Genomic DNA, 16,691 nt, shown 5'->3' with positions numbered 1-16,691 from the left:
AGTATAGAGATTTTACCTTTTTAAACAATGATGTGAGTCTCTCTCTGGAAGTATAGTAAGGGGCATTAACCCATATTATCCTGATGTAGTTAAGTATTTTAGGTAACAACTTAGGAATGTCTGCTGGTTGGGATTGAGATAACTCATAACATGGGTCTTTCAGCATCATTAAAAACTTCAAATTACTTTCTGCTTGCTTTGATCCTTCCTGAAATAGAAATAATATCTTCAAATTGTTGCTGTAAATGATATTCAAAAAGCACAGTTTTAAAATCTTTTCTTCAAATGTGCAACTCATATTGAAATCTCTAAATGCAATGGCAAAAAATTGTTTATAAGACAAATGGTTCCTACATGATTACATCTATTCCATATCAGGCAAACCTCCAAAATCACAATATTCCATAATTTCACAGGCAATAAAAAATAAATCTGTGAAAAGGGACTATAAAGAGAAACAACATGATAGCAATAAAAGACTAATAGTAGAGGTCCTGGGATACAAAAAGAGAAAACCTTTCTCAGTGACACTTAAGCTTTGGACAGTACAAATTTCTTATTAAAATCATAAGCAAATTCCTGTAAGAAAAACAAATGTTTGAAACATAACTATCTCTTTTTGGTCACAAACTGTCACAAATTTTCTTTCTAATCAATTTTTGCTGTGCTTACTATTTATTATTTATTTAGAATAGAGTTTTATGCCTGTAAGTTTTTCAGTAAATAATTATCTAAATTTGTCTAGAAACTATGAGAAATAAATGTGTTTACCTTGATCTGTTCAGAGACTTTGAGAAATGGCTCAATGTATGATGATTTTGCAAATGTTAAAATTTCTGTAACTTTCTTGACACCAGACTTGTCCAGTTGTTTACTGATACCAGTTAAGTTGGTACATCTTCTGTTCCAGAATTCTATCTCATGCAGGGGACCAGTGTTCTCCACAATTTCATAGGCATTCTGGGTAGCAAGAACTTCTTTGATTTGTCTGATCCAGTGAATCATAGCAGCTGAAATAATAATATGTCACTGAATAATGTTGTAAGATTTAATCAATTAATACAATTTGACAATTTGACCCCTTTTTGTGAGATTTAGGACTGTTAAAGTGGATATTCAACTATGTATCTCAGGCTTTTGAGCTATATACAGATTACAAATGAGTGTTTAGTTTTGTCTTTGGTCGAGTTGTTGTCTCTTTGACACATTTCTCAATGCCATTCTCAATTTTACTAAGTCTAAAATGTCATTGATAATACCTATCTGAAACCTGAATAACATATTATATCCTTATACTGTAGATGGTTTTTTTTAAACTGCCTTATAACTTCTGTATATTCTGTATATTCCCTACCTTGGTATATGCAGGACAGATTTACCTGTTATATTCTTATAAATACCTTCCAACTTCTGTATAAATATATCCTGTCTTTAATGTTACTCAATTCCCTCCCTTAATACATATTAAACCTCTTCCTAAATACCTTCCAACCTCTGTATATATTCTGTCTTTCTAGCTGCCTCCTCTGGGGATGTTTTAAGACCCTCCATTGGTACATACAGGACGGTTTTATCAGCCAATCTCCATCTTGTATCTGTTAACTTGGCTAGGAACCTATGTAAGTGTGAGGCAAATTCATTCTGTATACCTTTAAATGGTTAAAGAAAATATACAAAATATCGATTTCATGACAAATTATTAGGACATACATATATTTTCTGAAAAATTACAGGGGCTTACATATGTTTCCTGAAAAAAAATTCTGGCTTACATGTATGTTTCCTGTAAAATTATAGGGACTTTCATTTCATGTTAGTCCTGGAAATCTAAAAGGGCTTTCATGTTACCTTAAAACTTATTGGGGCTAATATGTTACCTGAAAACTTAAAGGGGCTTACATATGCTTCCTGGAATTTATTGGGGCTTACATATGTTAAATAAAGCTTGTATGAGCTCACATATGTTTCCTGAAAACTAATAGGGAATTTTATATATTTACTGGAAACTTATTAGGACATACATCATCATAAAATTAACATGTAATTCCTGAAAACTTTAAGAAGCTAACACATGTTTTTAAAAACTTTTCTTGGTTCACATAAGTTTGGGGATCACAAATATTTCCTGAATACTCATTGGGGCTTACACATTTCCTTACAACTTATCAATGGTTCACATATATTTACTTAAAACTTATTTTAAAAGGCTTACATTTGTTTTCTGAAAAACTTTGCTCATTTACAGATTCTAAGAGATTCCACTGAATGAAAACAAAATCCTAAGTAATATATATATATATAATCTATTTCAAAGGATACTATCTGGCCATGAAGTATTCTCAAAGAAAGCTGGAGCAAAGAATCCATCCATCAGTCTTAATAAGCTCTGTATATGTTGTCCTTGGAGGGACCCATACCGAAATATCTTGTGGAAATTATCTGCCGTTAACTTTGTAGTAAACTGACATTTAATGAAGTATGTCATTTGTTCTATTGGATATCCTGGTATGGTAAATTCTATAACAAATCCTCTGTACTGGTCCATATAAGCTATCATCAGCTGTAATCCTGGGTCATCTATAAACTTCTCCATTGCATAAGTGTGGGAATCTTCCCACATAGAAGGCTTTAAGTTTGTAACCATAACTCTCTCTTTTAACATTTGTACCTATATGAATAAACATTTACATTTGTAGATAACAAAACAACATTGCTTTTAAGACAAAGTTCGCCTGTTCATATACCAAACTGTGGACATTTTAACAATACTACAATTTCATCTTTAGACTATTGTAGATGAAGAGTATGTTGGGTCTTTTTTTTATAGCTTTAATTGTAATTTGGTAGATTGTGAATTTGCTGATGTTTCTATTTTTATTCCTATCTAAAATGCCAATGCTTTGCTTCATATCATTATGACAATTGTTGGTTTCCATTTATATCTTTTAAATATATATATATTTAATTTTGTTGTTCTCCATTTATATCTTTGAATATACATGTATATTCAATTGTGTTATTCTCCAATTTTATCTTTGAATATATTTCAAATTGTACATATCTTACCACTGATGGCTTCTGAGGTGTTAGTACTTTTTTTACCACAATGGGAGGCTGTATTTCTGGAATTCCCCCATCTGCCCCCTCAGGACTGCTGATTTCCTCTGTAAAAAAAATATCATAAAAATGTCATAAATCTAAAATACATGTACCATTCACGAGGGTGGTAATGCTCTTTAACTTCAGGCGTCAAACAGTCATTTTCGGCTACCATTAGAATCAAATTGGTTAAAATTTTATCATGATTTGTCAAAATATTCTTACTGTATCTCGTCAGGGGTCTCAAACAATGATTGTTATCCTCATTTTTGAAAAAAAATTAATGTGATTCGTCAAAATCATTTGATGTTTTAGTCATCTAAAAGAAAGTCTTCATTTTATCGTCTTAGTCAAAAAATTACTGTTCACATCAGTTATTAAGAATTTTTACCGTTAATCATCATGAAGGTGTCCATTTGTTATGATGCTAGAGTGGGGTGCCCATATTTGCCGGGGACACAATTTCGCCATTTTATGATTTTGAGCTGTAAAATCTTCAAAGGATGGCGGAAATGGAAGACATATACCGGTAAATGGTATTATATAACAAATATAATTATTTTTTAAAACTGAGACAAAATTGCGGCACCTACTGAAAAGGACCAAAAAAACAGACAACGATTTTCGGCCAATTTCTTGAAAAAAAATCACGAATTCAAAGAAGTATTTCTAAGTATTTCTGATATTATACTATATATAGCTATTTTTCATTGAAATTGTATTTTTATTGCTTGATCACTACTATCAGAGATACTTATATAAGTATACATTATATCTAAGATCATATTAACAAATTACCTTCAGAGCTATATTTTTGTCAATTATAAGCAAGCTCCAAGAAAGAGGTCTTTGTTAGTTTATAGTTTATACAAACTTCAAAGGTGTTGTATCCTGCTATCTCAATTGCATTTTCTTGTGGTCTTGTATTGTATTTTCTTGTAGTGTTCTATTGTATTTTCTTGTAGACTCTTATTATATATTTCTTGTGGTCTCATATGGAAATATTATTTCTTGTAGTCTCATATGGAAATATTCTTTCTGTAGTTTCAGTAGGAGGTTGTGTAATCTTTTGTTTGTGTAATCTTTGTTTGTGTAACTGTTGAGGGATCCTGATATAGCAAATCTCAATAAAGTCAGCATTGCAATATGATAGCTAGCCCACATTAAAATGAGCAAAAAGACCAAATAACTGCTCCAAAACAAACTACAACCAAGGCAAATATAAGGGGTTTCTGTGTGTAAACCAAAACATAGTCTCAGCAAAACATACTGGCTTAAAGCAGAAAGACAGTTAGAATAATAATATTTATTAAAAAATCATTTAATTTTGGCCCTTGAGAAACACTCAGCATACAAACGCAATTTTGAGTTCCTGCCTGAGCAAGTCAGCTTGCAACCTTCAGTGTAAGGAAGAACCTGCCTGCCCGACAATGCGCCAGCCGGGGAATGTGAAGCGAGGGTTCTCCACTTAGGTGATGAGACTAGGCGTCTCATCGGCAGCCAGGTAGTGCAAGGGTCTGCCTGGGGGATAGCCCATGTACTCGTGAAGTAGCAGGGGTCTATCAAACTGGCACTGGAATAAATTTGATAAAATTTGTCCCCGAAATGCTTGGGGATAAATGAAATTTTAGAAATGACCAGTGATAAAATTCCATTAAGGTCCAAAAACTCAGATGGAAACATATGAGTGCCCCCAAGGATTTAGGAGTTTGGATTATTCACCTTCAATAAAGTCATGAGAAAAATAAACAAAAAAATAATGAAAATATATGTTACATACTGATTCATAATAATGTTACTATATGTACATGTATTACTAATGATATTTAGTATTTAAAGATTAGAAGTTAATGAAAAAATTTTCTTAACAAAACTGCATACTTGTTAGGAAATAAACATGAGAATTTTATAAACAAAGGTATCCAGTATTCAAAACATTAAGTGATTCTATTAACATAGAATTCAGTATCCCAAATTTGAAAATGTTATAAAAAATGATATTCAGTATTCCAATTTAAAAAAAAAATGCTATACAAAAATGCAATCCAGTATCCAAACAAGATTAATTCAAAATTTTATATGTTTAAAGATTCAAACATGATTATACTACCATAGTCAGTATATTCAATGATGAGAATGCTATAAAAATGATATTCAGTATATTCAATGATGAGAGTGCTATAAAAACGATACTCAGTATATTCAATGATGAGAATGCTATAAAAAATTATATTCAGTATATTCAATGATGAGAATGCTATAAAAAATTATATTCAGTATATCAGTGATGAGAATGCTATAAAAAATTATATTCAGTATATCAATGATGAGAATGCTTCAATGATAGAGTGTGTCAGTATCAGTTTCTGAAATACAAAAGCCTCAACCAGATGGTTGATAAGATTTGAACCTTATAAGAAATGCAATCAGTTTTCAATTCAGAGTGGGGGAGAAACTGCCTGTATAACAATCTGCTAGTTTAGGGAATGTGGAGCGAGGATTCTCCACGAAGAGTGAGACATGGCGTCTCATTTGTAGATGTTTGTATGCAAGGTATGCTTGGGGATATCCCTGTGCTAGTACATTACCATACAGGCATGAGAACTATAAATCCATAATTCAAACATGATAAATTTTCCTAAACAAATTTGTGAAGAAAATGCCACTCTGTTCAGTTAAGGCAATTATAAAATAATACTTTCGGGCTAAAAAATTCTCATCATTGAATACGATGTTATTATATGCAGTTATATATTTAATAATTTTTTACGAGGTGTGTCAAATTTCACAGCTATAAAGTTCTGTTAGATTCTAGGGTATATGTAGTATTAAAGCTATGTATACTTCCATCTGCAATTTATCATTATGTGAGTAAAAGTTTAAAATACATATACTCTACAGAAAATATCACTATATCCCATAGTATTAATATTTTTAACATCAATAAGACGATATAAACAATCTCTATAATATCTTAAATAAATAGGAAAACTGTAAAGATCCTTGGTTTTGACATATTTTAGATGTAAAGTTGTCTATTTAAAAAGTGTATGTTGTCCAATTTTAAGAATTCAAATGCTGGAATAGCTACATCCCGAGTTATGGAGTAGGTTTACAATAAGGTTCGATATACTATACTTCTAGACTGCTTGGGCACTGACGAGGCTGTAGTTTGTCCTTTATGATCATGATGATACATCACAATTATGGAGTAGGTTTACAATTTTGGTTCACAATCAGTAACATACTTCTGGAATGTTGCACGGGCACTGATGAGGCTGTACTACTGCCTTCTAGTCAATAGCTAATGTGCTACATGATCTCATTGAAAGGTTGGAGAAATAATATGTCCACACAGATAACGGAACTGATATATACACTTATGTCCATGTTGAAATGCATTAAGTCTCATTTCAAAGTTAAATATCTGCCATGTCTGTAATGTAATCCTGTTTGAAAACCTTCTGAACTTGATAAAAGTGAGAACTAGTGCTGAATGTGCTTTAAACCACATAAGCTGGTAGAATATGATAAGAACACTGGCAATGTTCATGCTCTGTATAATATGTAGGTACGACTGAGGTACAGTTGAATAAATGTAAAGTTTAAAACAAGAGTGGAAGTATATCCATGCCAAGTAAGTCAAGCTGTAATGCCACATCCAAAGTAAAAAGAAGAACTTGATCATGTTGATAATGTCTAATCCTTTGTTGTAATTCTGATGAAACCAAAGTGCATACAGGATGTGTCTATGTCTCCATTTCCTCAGTGTAAAATATGCAATATAAGAAATGAAGAAAGGTGTCAGTAATAGGCAATATCAAAAGCTGTACTTATGTAATAATTCTATAAATGTAAACTGTATAACAAGAAAATAACAGTTTGACTTATTTAGAATAATTCAAAAACTGAATAAAATATACTAAAAGTATCTTATATCTTATCTATCTAAGATCATGAAACTACTAAATAATTATTTGCAGAATGCATGAAGGCAGGGTATATATGAAGATAGCAAGTAAAAATAATATAAAAAAAGAAATAAAGATAAAAATAAAGCATTGATCACTATATACTAATCCAAAAAATAAAAAAAAAATAAAAAATCAGGATAACTAAAATTCCAAGTGGCTGTTTCTGAATAATATTTAAATTACAAAAGTGAATATTTGTTCAAGCTCGTCTCTAAATGCCTTCAGATAATAATAATGAAAAGAAAACACCAAACACCATACATCTGTATATAAGAAATAAAAGTTCAAACAAATATACTTGCCTAGAACAGTTGTGTAGAATGTAAAGCCACTTCAATATATAACACTAATGGAAATCTCTGTATGGTCACAAATATATAAGGATCTGATGATATATAGATCCTGCTCGATCACATAATACTCTCTAGCACAGTAACATGGTTATAAACTTCACATGAAAAACTACACAAGTTTGCAAACAATATAAACTCAGCTGTGTATAAGTAAATAAGATCCAAAGGTGAAATAAACAAGATAGTTCATATCGCAAGAAGTAGATATCTAAAATTAGTATGGTAGCGGTTGAAAAATAATGCAGCCACATTGTGACATAATAATGGTAAAAGTTAAAAAACAAATGAAGTCCAGTGAATAAATTGAATAATAGCACTGTAAAACTCCATCAACTAGTCAGGCTGCTATGAACCAAGAAACTGATTATACAAAGACCATGCAATAGGCTTTACACACAGATTGGGTACATCTAACATCCAGGGGAGGAGACTGACCTACTGACCCTCAAATAATATACTATTTATTGTGTAATCAGTATTAAAGAGATCTGGTATCATATTCTGCTTCCTCTCCCACAGTGATTGTTTGTGACATGTATCTGATTAAGACAAGATTAGTGTGCCTCCTAGTGAGATTCCAGTTGTAACTTCAAAGTGTCAAATGTTAACAAGTGGTCTGTGTATGTTAATTAATTGCATCCATAATGTCAGCATCTTTATCATAAAATTAATTACTTGAAAACTGAAATAACTTTTCTGTTTGTATAAACAATACTTAAATTACATATAAGTAACTAATTATTTTAATTTTTTTTTAGTCATATATTTCTTTCAAGAAATTTTTTATTTTATTAAAATTACTGTTAAAGTATAATGTCAAGATTTTCAAACCAATCCTCCATTAAAATGTGTTTCTGGAATGTCGGGGGCTTAATTTCAAAATATAATGATAAAACACATGATCCTCTTTTCATACAAAATATTGAAAAATATGACATGGTCTTTTTAGCAGAAACACATACAGGTCCTAACATAAACATGAACAGAATGGGATCTTTTCACTATCATGCAATTTGCAGAAAACAATCTAAGCATAATAATAGATATTTTGGAGGCTTAGCAGTTTTGATTAAAGACAAATTAAAACCATATATTAAAATCTTAAATAATACAAACCCAGATTATCAATGGGTACTTTTGCAAAAGAATTATTTTGGTTTTACAGAAGATCTGTATATATGTTTAGTATATTTTCCACCTAGTTGTTCAGCATACACCCAGCGACTCGACCAAGACATTCTAGATTGTATTGAAAATGATATCTCCACATTTCAAAAACAAGGTAAAATTTTACTCTGTGGAGATTTTAATGCTAGAGTTTCATCGGAGCCTGACTTTATTGCTAATGACAGTAGTAAATTTATCCCAGTAAATACTGATTATACAATAGATAAAGAACTTCTCACTAGAAAAAATCAAGATAAAGTTTTAGATACTAGGGGAAAAGACCTATTAGATTTATGTATAAGTAATCAACTGAGATTTTTAAATGGAAGAGTGCTGGGTGATATGTTTGGTACATATACATGTCATACACCAAACGGGTCTAGTACTGTTGATTATGTTATTCTGTCGGAGAGTATCCTGGACCAAATCTTGTATTTTAAGGTCTCAGATTTTATACCAACATTGTCAGATACTCATTGTAAACTAGAATGGGAAATACTTGCTACATATAAGCAAGAAAATCTATTTCAAGACAAAAATACACATCCCTTGTCACCTAATTTTAAATGGGATGATGATTCGGCTAATAACTTTCTAATGGCACTGGGCTCTGCTGACATTCAAACCCAATTACACAATTTAAACAATAAGACAACACACAACTCACAAATCTCAGTTGATGACACATGTCAAGAGCTAAGTAATATTATACACTTAGCTGCATGCAAATCTTTAAAAAGACCAAAAATAAACAGTAAAAAACATAAAAAACACAAAAAGTGGTTTAACAAGGACCTAAAAAATATGAGAATGCATCTTTTAAATTATGGGAAAATATACTCAAAGCATCCAAAAGACCCACTTGTTAAAAATCATTTTTACAAACTTTATCGTCAGTACAATAAAACAAGGAAACAAACATTCAGACAATACAAACAATCCTTGCTTAATCAATTAGAAAATTTACACGCAGACAATCCAAAACTATACTGGAACCTTATAAATGACTTGAAGGACACCAAAAAACATGATGAAAATTATTCTACAATTGATTCATCTACATGGTTTTCACATTTTCAAAATCTGAATACTTTACAGGACAAATTCAAGCCACGCCTGGAAGAATTACAAAAACAGCTAGATAAATTAGAGACAGTAAAATGCTTTAATGAGCTTGATATTTCCATAAAAGACACTGAAATATCAAAAGCTTTAGCTAAACTAAAACCTAACAAAAGTCCAGGGATGGATAACATCTCAAACAATATGTTAAAACATGGTCAATCAATTCTATTACCTATTCTTAAAAAACTTTTTAACACTTGTCTTTCTTCTGGAATTTATCCCAAGTGCTGGAGTGCTGGTTACATCTCAACAATTCACAAATCTAGTGACATTACAAATCCTAACAATTATAGAGGAATCACAGTGACCAGTGCCATTGGAAAAGTGTTTAATAGTGTTCTAAATAGTAGGTTTGATGATTTTTTATTGAAACATAAATTAATTCATGAATGTCAATTAGGTTTTACAAAAAAAGCTAGAACTTCAGATCACATGTTTATTATTAAATGTATTTTTGATAAATACTGTAATTCAAAGGATGGAAGGGTTTATGCCTGCTTTGTGGATTTTCAGAAAGCTTTTGACACAGTCATTCATATTGGTATTAAGTTGAAATTACTATCTGCGGGCGTGGGTACTTCATTTTATAATGTTATTAAACACATGTATGAATCAAGTAAATCTTGTGTTAAAATTCAATCCAGAGTAACAGATTTTTTCCAAATAAAACTTGGAGTTAAACAAGGGGACAATTTAAGTCCCAATCTATTTAAGTTATTTATAAATGACTTGCCAGAGTATTTAAAAGAAAGTGAAGACCCTGTTATACTTAATGAAAAACCAGTTAATTGCTTATTATATGCAGATGATTTGGTCCTTTTATCAACATCTGCTAAAGGATTGCAAACAAGACTAAACAACCTAGAAAAATATTGTAAAGATTGGTGTTTAAGTGTAAATCACACCAAAACAAAGGTTCTGATATTCAACAAAGCAGGCAGACACATTTGTGAAAAATTTACTTATGAAAATATGTTGATTGAGAGTGTAAATAATTATAAATATCTTGGTTTGCACTTTAGTGCATCAGGGTCATTTTCATATGCTCAAAATGAACTGTATAAAAAGTCCTTGAAGGCTTATTATAAATTGTACAAGAATTTATTATCACTTAATCCAAGCATAAATACCAGCTTACATGTATTTGATCATACCATAAAACCAATACTCCTATATGGGTCTGAAATATGGGGAACTTTTAATCCATTCTCAGCAAGATTCAGAAATGGAACTTTACCATTTGAAAAAATCTATTCCAGTTTAAAATGTGAGCGACTACATATAAAATTTTGTAAACTGGTTTTAGGTGTTCATAAAAAATCCATGAATTTTGGAATTTTATCCGAGCTAGGACGATTCCCACTATATTATGATGTGATTAAATCCATGTTAAATTACTGGTATCGCTTGGAAAATCTTGATTCCCAATTTTCTCTTCTTAAAGATGCTTATGTAACATCACAGAATCTTTCTCACTCAAAAAAACCATCTTGGTATGGCTCTATGAAGTCAATTCTTGAAATGATCCCAGACATCAATCATCTATCTTCACCATTACCAAAAATTAATAGCTTCAAAGCTAATATGAAAAAAATATTAAAATCATATTTTATAGACTTGTGGAACACTGAATTGGTAAAGCATTCAGATGGTAAACTTAGAACTTATGTTACATTTAAATCAGTTTTTGGAAGAGAAAAATATCTTTCCATTATTGGGAATTTTGAACAGAGACGAAGCTTAACAAAGCTCAGAATTTCATCACACCACTTAAGAATTGAGTCTGGAAGGTATCAGGGTACTCTCCTAAATGACAGAACTTGTACTCGTTGTAACTCCGGAGATGTGGAGGATGAATATCATTTTTTATTCCAATGTGTTAAATTTAATGATGACCGCAATCATCTATTTCAAGAGATAACTAAAAGTTGCCCCAACTTTTTAACTCTTAACGCAAGAGATAAACTGATATGGCTTATGAACACAGAAGATAAGTCTATTCTCACTGCTGCATGTAAATTTATTTCGAAAAATTGTTAATTATGTGGCCTTCTTGTCTGCTTCAGACACGAGGAGGACTGTGTAAATACCACAGCTCCTTGAGTACCGCCCCTTGGTGTCTGTTGCAGTAGGGAAACCTACACTATTCTCAATACCTGTTTACTGCAGTATATGTTATTTGCTGTGAATATACATTAACTTTTTTCATTTGTGTTTGTTTTTCTGCATCAGATACGAGGAGGATTGTTAGAGCTTTTAAGATCACAATCCTAGAGCATCGTCCCTTGGTGTCTGTTGCAGCTAAACAATCATTTATTTTATATTTTATATTTATACATTTTCAGCAAAATATTATAAAATCAAGTGAGAAAAAAAAACAAGAAAAAAAAAGGGGTTTGCCACATCTCTGGAGTAGCAACTCTCAAATACTTTTTTATTTAACAAATAATACCTGTATGACTATTTCAATAGTTTATTTTACAATGTTATGTAAAATACTGTATGTTGTATCAATCATATATGTTATGTGTATATGACGTATATGCCCCCCTGGGGACCTAATTTGGAAAATAAAATTTATCTTATCTAATTTATCTTATCTTATCTTATCTAAGTAATCCTTAGACTGAATGCCCTAAATTTCAGTTCTTAACACCTTTGAAATGTCTGCTATTCATCTAGAATGTAATTGATTTGATCAATGTTGTTTAAAGCTGCGGTTATTTGGATTTAAATAGATGTGTAAAAACCGAATCCCCATTGACAAAAAATCAGGAAATTTCAAACATCCTTTGATCTAACTTTTCAGATGATTATATTCAAGCAAACACGTTTTCAAGCTTAAGAATATTTTGCATTTGAAGTTAACTTCATAAACAAATATCAGTATACTTCAAAAACAGTAATAGACTTGAACATAAACTGTAGAAAACATGAAAAGATGTGGCGAAAATGAGCACCCCACTCTAGTGTAAACTTTTTCGACTGCACAGTTAGTCTGTACTCAGAGCAGTTTTTGTGGAGTTTGTGAGATATAATTACAGCATTTGTTATGTCGAACCTTAATTAAGCACCTGATTCGTCAGTTCATACTGCACATGTAAACCATTTTGTAAGGATGACAACTTTTTTACTTTTTTTACTGTAATGTTTATTGGTCGTTATGGTTATGAATCTAGTAGAATCTTGGTGTATAAATGCATGGTTTACGCTAGAGGAAGAGTTAGGCAGATTTAGACGTTTGGCGGGGAAATTAGCGGCAGGGTCGAAAGTTATAGGGGTGATCGTAAGGGAAAGTTCCAACAAAGAAGGAAGATAAATAAGACACAACGTAAAGGGAAAAGGGGTGGCCCTTGTTTTAGTTGTGGTGAAATAGGGCACTTTGCAAGAAATTGTCCTTATAATAATCAGAAGCAAAGTACTCGGGAAACAGATAACAACGAAACACATACGGACGGTACAGTCAAGACACTGAAGTCTGAAGTTAAGAATAATGACAAAGGCGATGTTGTTGTTTCAGCATCAGGGGATGCCGTAATGTTTGTCGAGTTGAACATTCAAGATGTACCAGTCAAGTTTGTGGTTGATACTGGTGCTACACTAACGTTAGTTTCTACAAGACTGTATGATTCAATTCCTCACATGTGGAGGCCACATTTAAGTGAAACTAGGTCACAGATTAAGTCATCCAGTGACAAGTATTTAAGCCTTCGAGGTAAAGGTAGTTTTAAAATGGATTTTGGTAAAGAGAATTTTACTTCAGAGGCCGTTGTAGCTGACCTACAAGTCGATGGAATTCTAGGTTTGGACTTCATGAAGAAAAATAAATGTCTGATTGACGTGTCTGCTAACGTATTACACATCGATAACGTTAAGGTCCCCCTATGTGTTCAAGGTACCCAAATTAGAAATGCTGATGTTCAGAGAAAACAATGTCGGTTAACATCAGACACACAGTCAAGGTGGCACGGTAGTATTTGCTTTCCAGAATTTAGGTTGCTCTTTTGTGTACCCTACTTAGGTAAATGTATCTAAACAGTGTGATTGGACAAAAAGTACAGTATCAACTGAACATACTTTCCCAAACTGAGGGATGAATCAGGTGTAGAAAAATATGAAATAATTTTACATACAGATGAAAATGAATTTTTGAGATTTTTTTTAAATTTTGTATTCACTGCACCATAAAAGACCTAAAAGTACTAGTGGCCTTAGGTTTTTAAAAATAGCAAAAAAAGTAAACGGTCATGATACATATTCAAATTCATTTCTGAATAGTAAAATGAAAGTACTTCAGTAAACTGTGAATGTAGAATTTTTTGCAGTGTTAGAAAGTGGTGAAAATTCTAAAAAGGCTATCATTATCCCCTATGGGCCAGGAAATACTACCGTGCCACCTCAAAAACGGACCGTGATTGTTCTAAAGGAGAACAAAGTCGGGTCAACATAGTTACAAGTAAGATGCCAGATATAGGTAGAGACTTGACTTTAAATGAGTTACAATTGAATGACTCGGACCTTAAACTTGTTAAGCGGTGGCTAGTGGAGGGTCAAAGGCCACAGTACAATGAGGTATCAAGTAAGGGATATTCTCTAAGGTCATTATGGAGTCAGTTTGGTTGTTTAGAAGTCCATCGTGATGTAGTAGTTAGACGCCACATGGACTGTGAACTAAACGTTGTGAAATTACAAGCGGTAATTCCAATGTCTGAGCGTAAGCAAGTTTTACAATGCTGTCATGAGACAAAGTGTGCAGGTCACCTAGGTATACATAAAACTATAGAGAAAATACGTCAGTCTTTCTATTGGCCTGGTTTGCAATCCGATGTTAGGGTGTATGTTGCTGGTTGCAATCAGTGTACTAGGAGAAAACGCCCAATGAAAAGGAAACGTGTCTCGTGGAGATTAGAGGATAATGGTCGTCACGATAGTAAGAGACAAACTTGTATGGCTGATAATGTAAATAAGTAAATTTCGGATTATGTATAAATATTGTTGAATTAACTTTTGTAATTTTAAATGTATCATATGCGGGACGCATGTAGATTGAGGCGTGGGTTATGTAATGTTTATTGGTCGTTATGGTTATGAATCTAGTAGAATCTTGGTGTATAAATGCATGGTTTACGCTAGAGGAAGAGTTAGGCAGATTTAGACGTTTGGCGGGGAAATTAGCGGCAGGGTCGAAAGTTATAGGGGTGATCGTAAGGGACTCTCTATGTTCGGTATCGGAAACAGTTAGAGAACACCCCTATCCGTAAAATAGTATATTCGCCCTGGGGTATATAAGAGAGTGAGAAACGGCACTCAGGGCTGTCGGTTGGCTGTCGATGAGCCGTCACCAGTCAACAGAGCGTACGTCAGTAATATTAAGACGCTAGGAGAGCTTTAATATTCAGGAGACACTTTGTACTGGGTACAAGTGAACGTACAGGTTGATAGGATTGACAAGGCAGGCTGTCCCACTCGGAGGACAGACTGTACCAGCCCGCACTGTCTGGTAGTGACAGGTTGTCCCACTCGGAGGACAAGTTGTACCAGACCGCTCTATCTTGTATTGACAGACTGTCCCATTCGGAGGACAAGCTGTACCAGCTATACTGTCTCTAAGTGACACATCGTCCCATTCGGAGGACAGGCTGGTTTATTGTGTTATATTGTATAAACTTGTATATATAAGAGTTCATACTTACTTTGTATCGGCAAAGAGCCCGTGTATATATTTTGGTTCATTGTGCATAATATAGATAGTTGTTGTTTTTAGTATTACCATACTGTTTGTGGACAACTTGGATCCAAGTATTGACTGGAACGGACGTTTGGGATATAAACGCCTGGTTACACGTTACATTACGAGCTCCAACATAATTTTGGACCGTGAATGAAACGGGACAGATTTTCCGGATGTCTTATTTAGGTGACTAATTGGTATATAATTAATTATTATGATATCTGGTCTACGATCAGTGATCACGAATTAAACAGATATGTGGTACTAATTCAACATATTCGTTATTACTTATTCAAGTGAAGTAACGAAGTTCATTTTAGATTTATACAAGTGTGGACGCAGATCAGTGCGGATAGTCACGATGTTTGAATGTTTGGTAGTGTTTTCTTTTCTGACAAAAAAAATCTCCCTTTTTAGCCTATGTTGAACTGTGTTGCACAGTGATTATCAACCTAAACAAGCACACACAAGAAATCGTAGTTTTATTATCTAATATTCAGTGTTAATGTTCAAGACTAATGGAGGCGACAGTGATAATGATAAAATATGTTCCACTACTTAGTATTGGCAAGGACTTAAAATAGAAGGATTGGAATCTCATAATTTTTGGAAAATATGTAGAGAATCGTTGGATTTGAATATATCTTCTATACATTTTTAAATAGCTTATATTTAATCTTATACCTTATTGATAACAATGAAAATTCTTCTATATACGTCCCTGGTATTGGATAGCAGCAAACACTCCAAATTTGGAGATGAACACAGTATGTGCATTTCTGCATGATGTGATTTTGATATGCGAGATGGCATCTCAGTGTGAATCTGCAGAAATGGTTCTATTTATGTTTCTTAGTGGTGGTTATTATCATGTTTACTTGACTACAAAACAACTGTAAACTTGTTAAAGCTCTCCAAAGTATCAGAATAAAATATTTCGATTACATGTCGAAATTATGGCAAACCGTTTTACTATTTATTCCACCTTCAAGATATCTCATAAATTTTATAAGATATCTTATATACTTTATAAGATATATTATGTACTTTATAAGATATCTTATATACTTTATAAGATATATTATATAGCTTAAAAGATATCTTATATAGTTCATGATATATCTTTTTTAATTTAAAAGATATCTCATATCATTTTCTTTATAAGATATCTTATATAAAAAAACATTTATAAGATATCTTGTAAATTTTAGGAGATATCTTATAAGGTATATAAAATATCTC

At 32.3% G+C, this 16,691-nt stretch overlaps 1 protein-coding gene across 1 annotated transcript in view; it reads right to left on the bottom strand.

Annotated features, from left to right (window-relative positions):
• Positions 1-16,691, bottom strand: part of LOC134712724 (dynein axonemal heavy chain 2-like) — a 92,237-nt gene that overhangs the window by 72,501 nt on the left and 3,045 nt on the right. Inside the window, exons 3-7 of the mRNA XM_063574561.1 lie at positions 3,067-3,164; positions 2,320-2,668; positions 1,485-1,649; positions 772-1,010; positions 17-208 (exon numbers count right to left, since the gene is read on the bottom strand). Of these exons, the coding sequence (XP_063430631.1) occupies positions 17-208; positions 772-1,010; positions 1,485-1,649; positions 2,320-2,668; positions 3,067-3,164 (1,043 nt within the window). The remainder of the gene's footprint in view (positions 1-16; positions 209-771; positions 1,011-1,484; positions 1,650-2,319; positions 2,669-3,066; positions 3,165-16,691) is intronic.

This window comes from Mytilus trossulus, chromosome 3 (genome assembly GCF_036588685.1).
Source record: "Mytilus trossulus isolate FHL-02 chromosome 3, PNRI_Mtr1.1.1.hap1, whole genome shotgun sequence".
Lineage (NCBI taxonomy): Eukaryota > Metazoa > Mollusca > Bivalvia > Mytilida > Mytilidae > Mytilus > Mytilus trossulus.
This window is presented reverse-complemented; position numbering and strand designations above follow the sequence as displayed.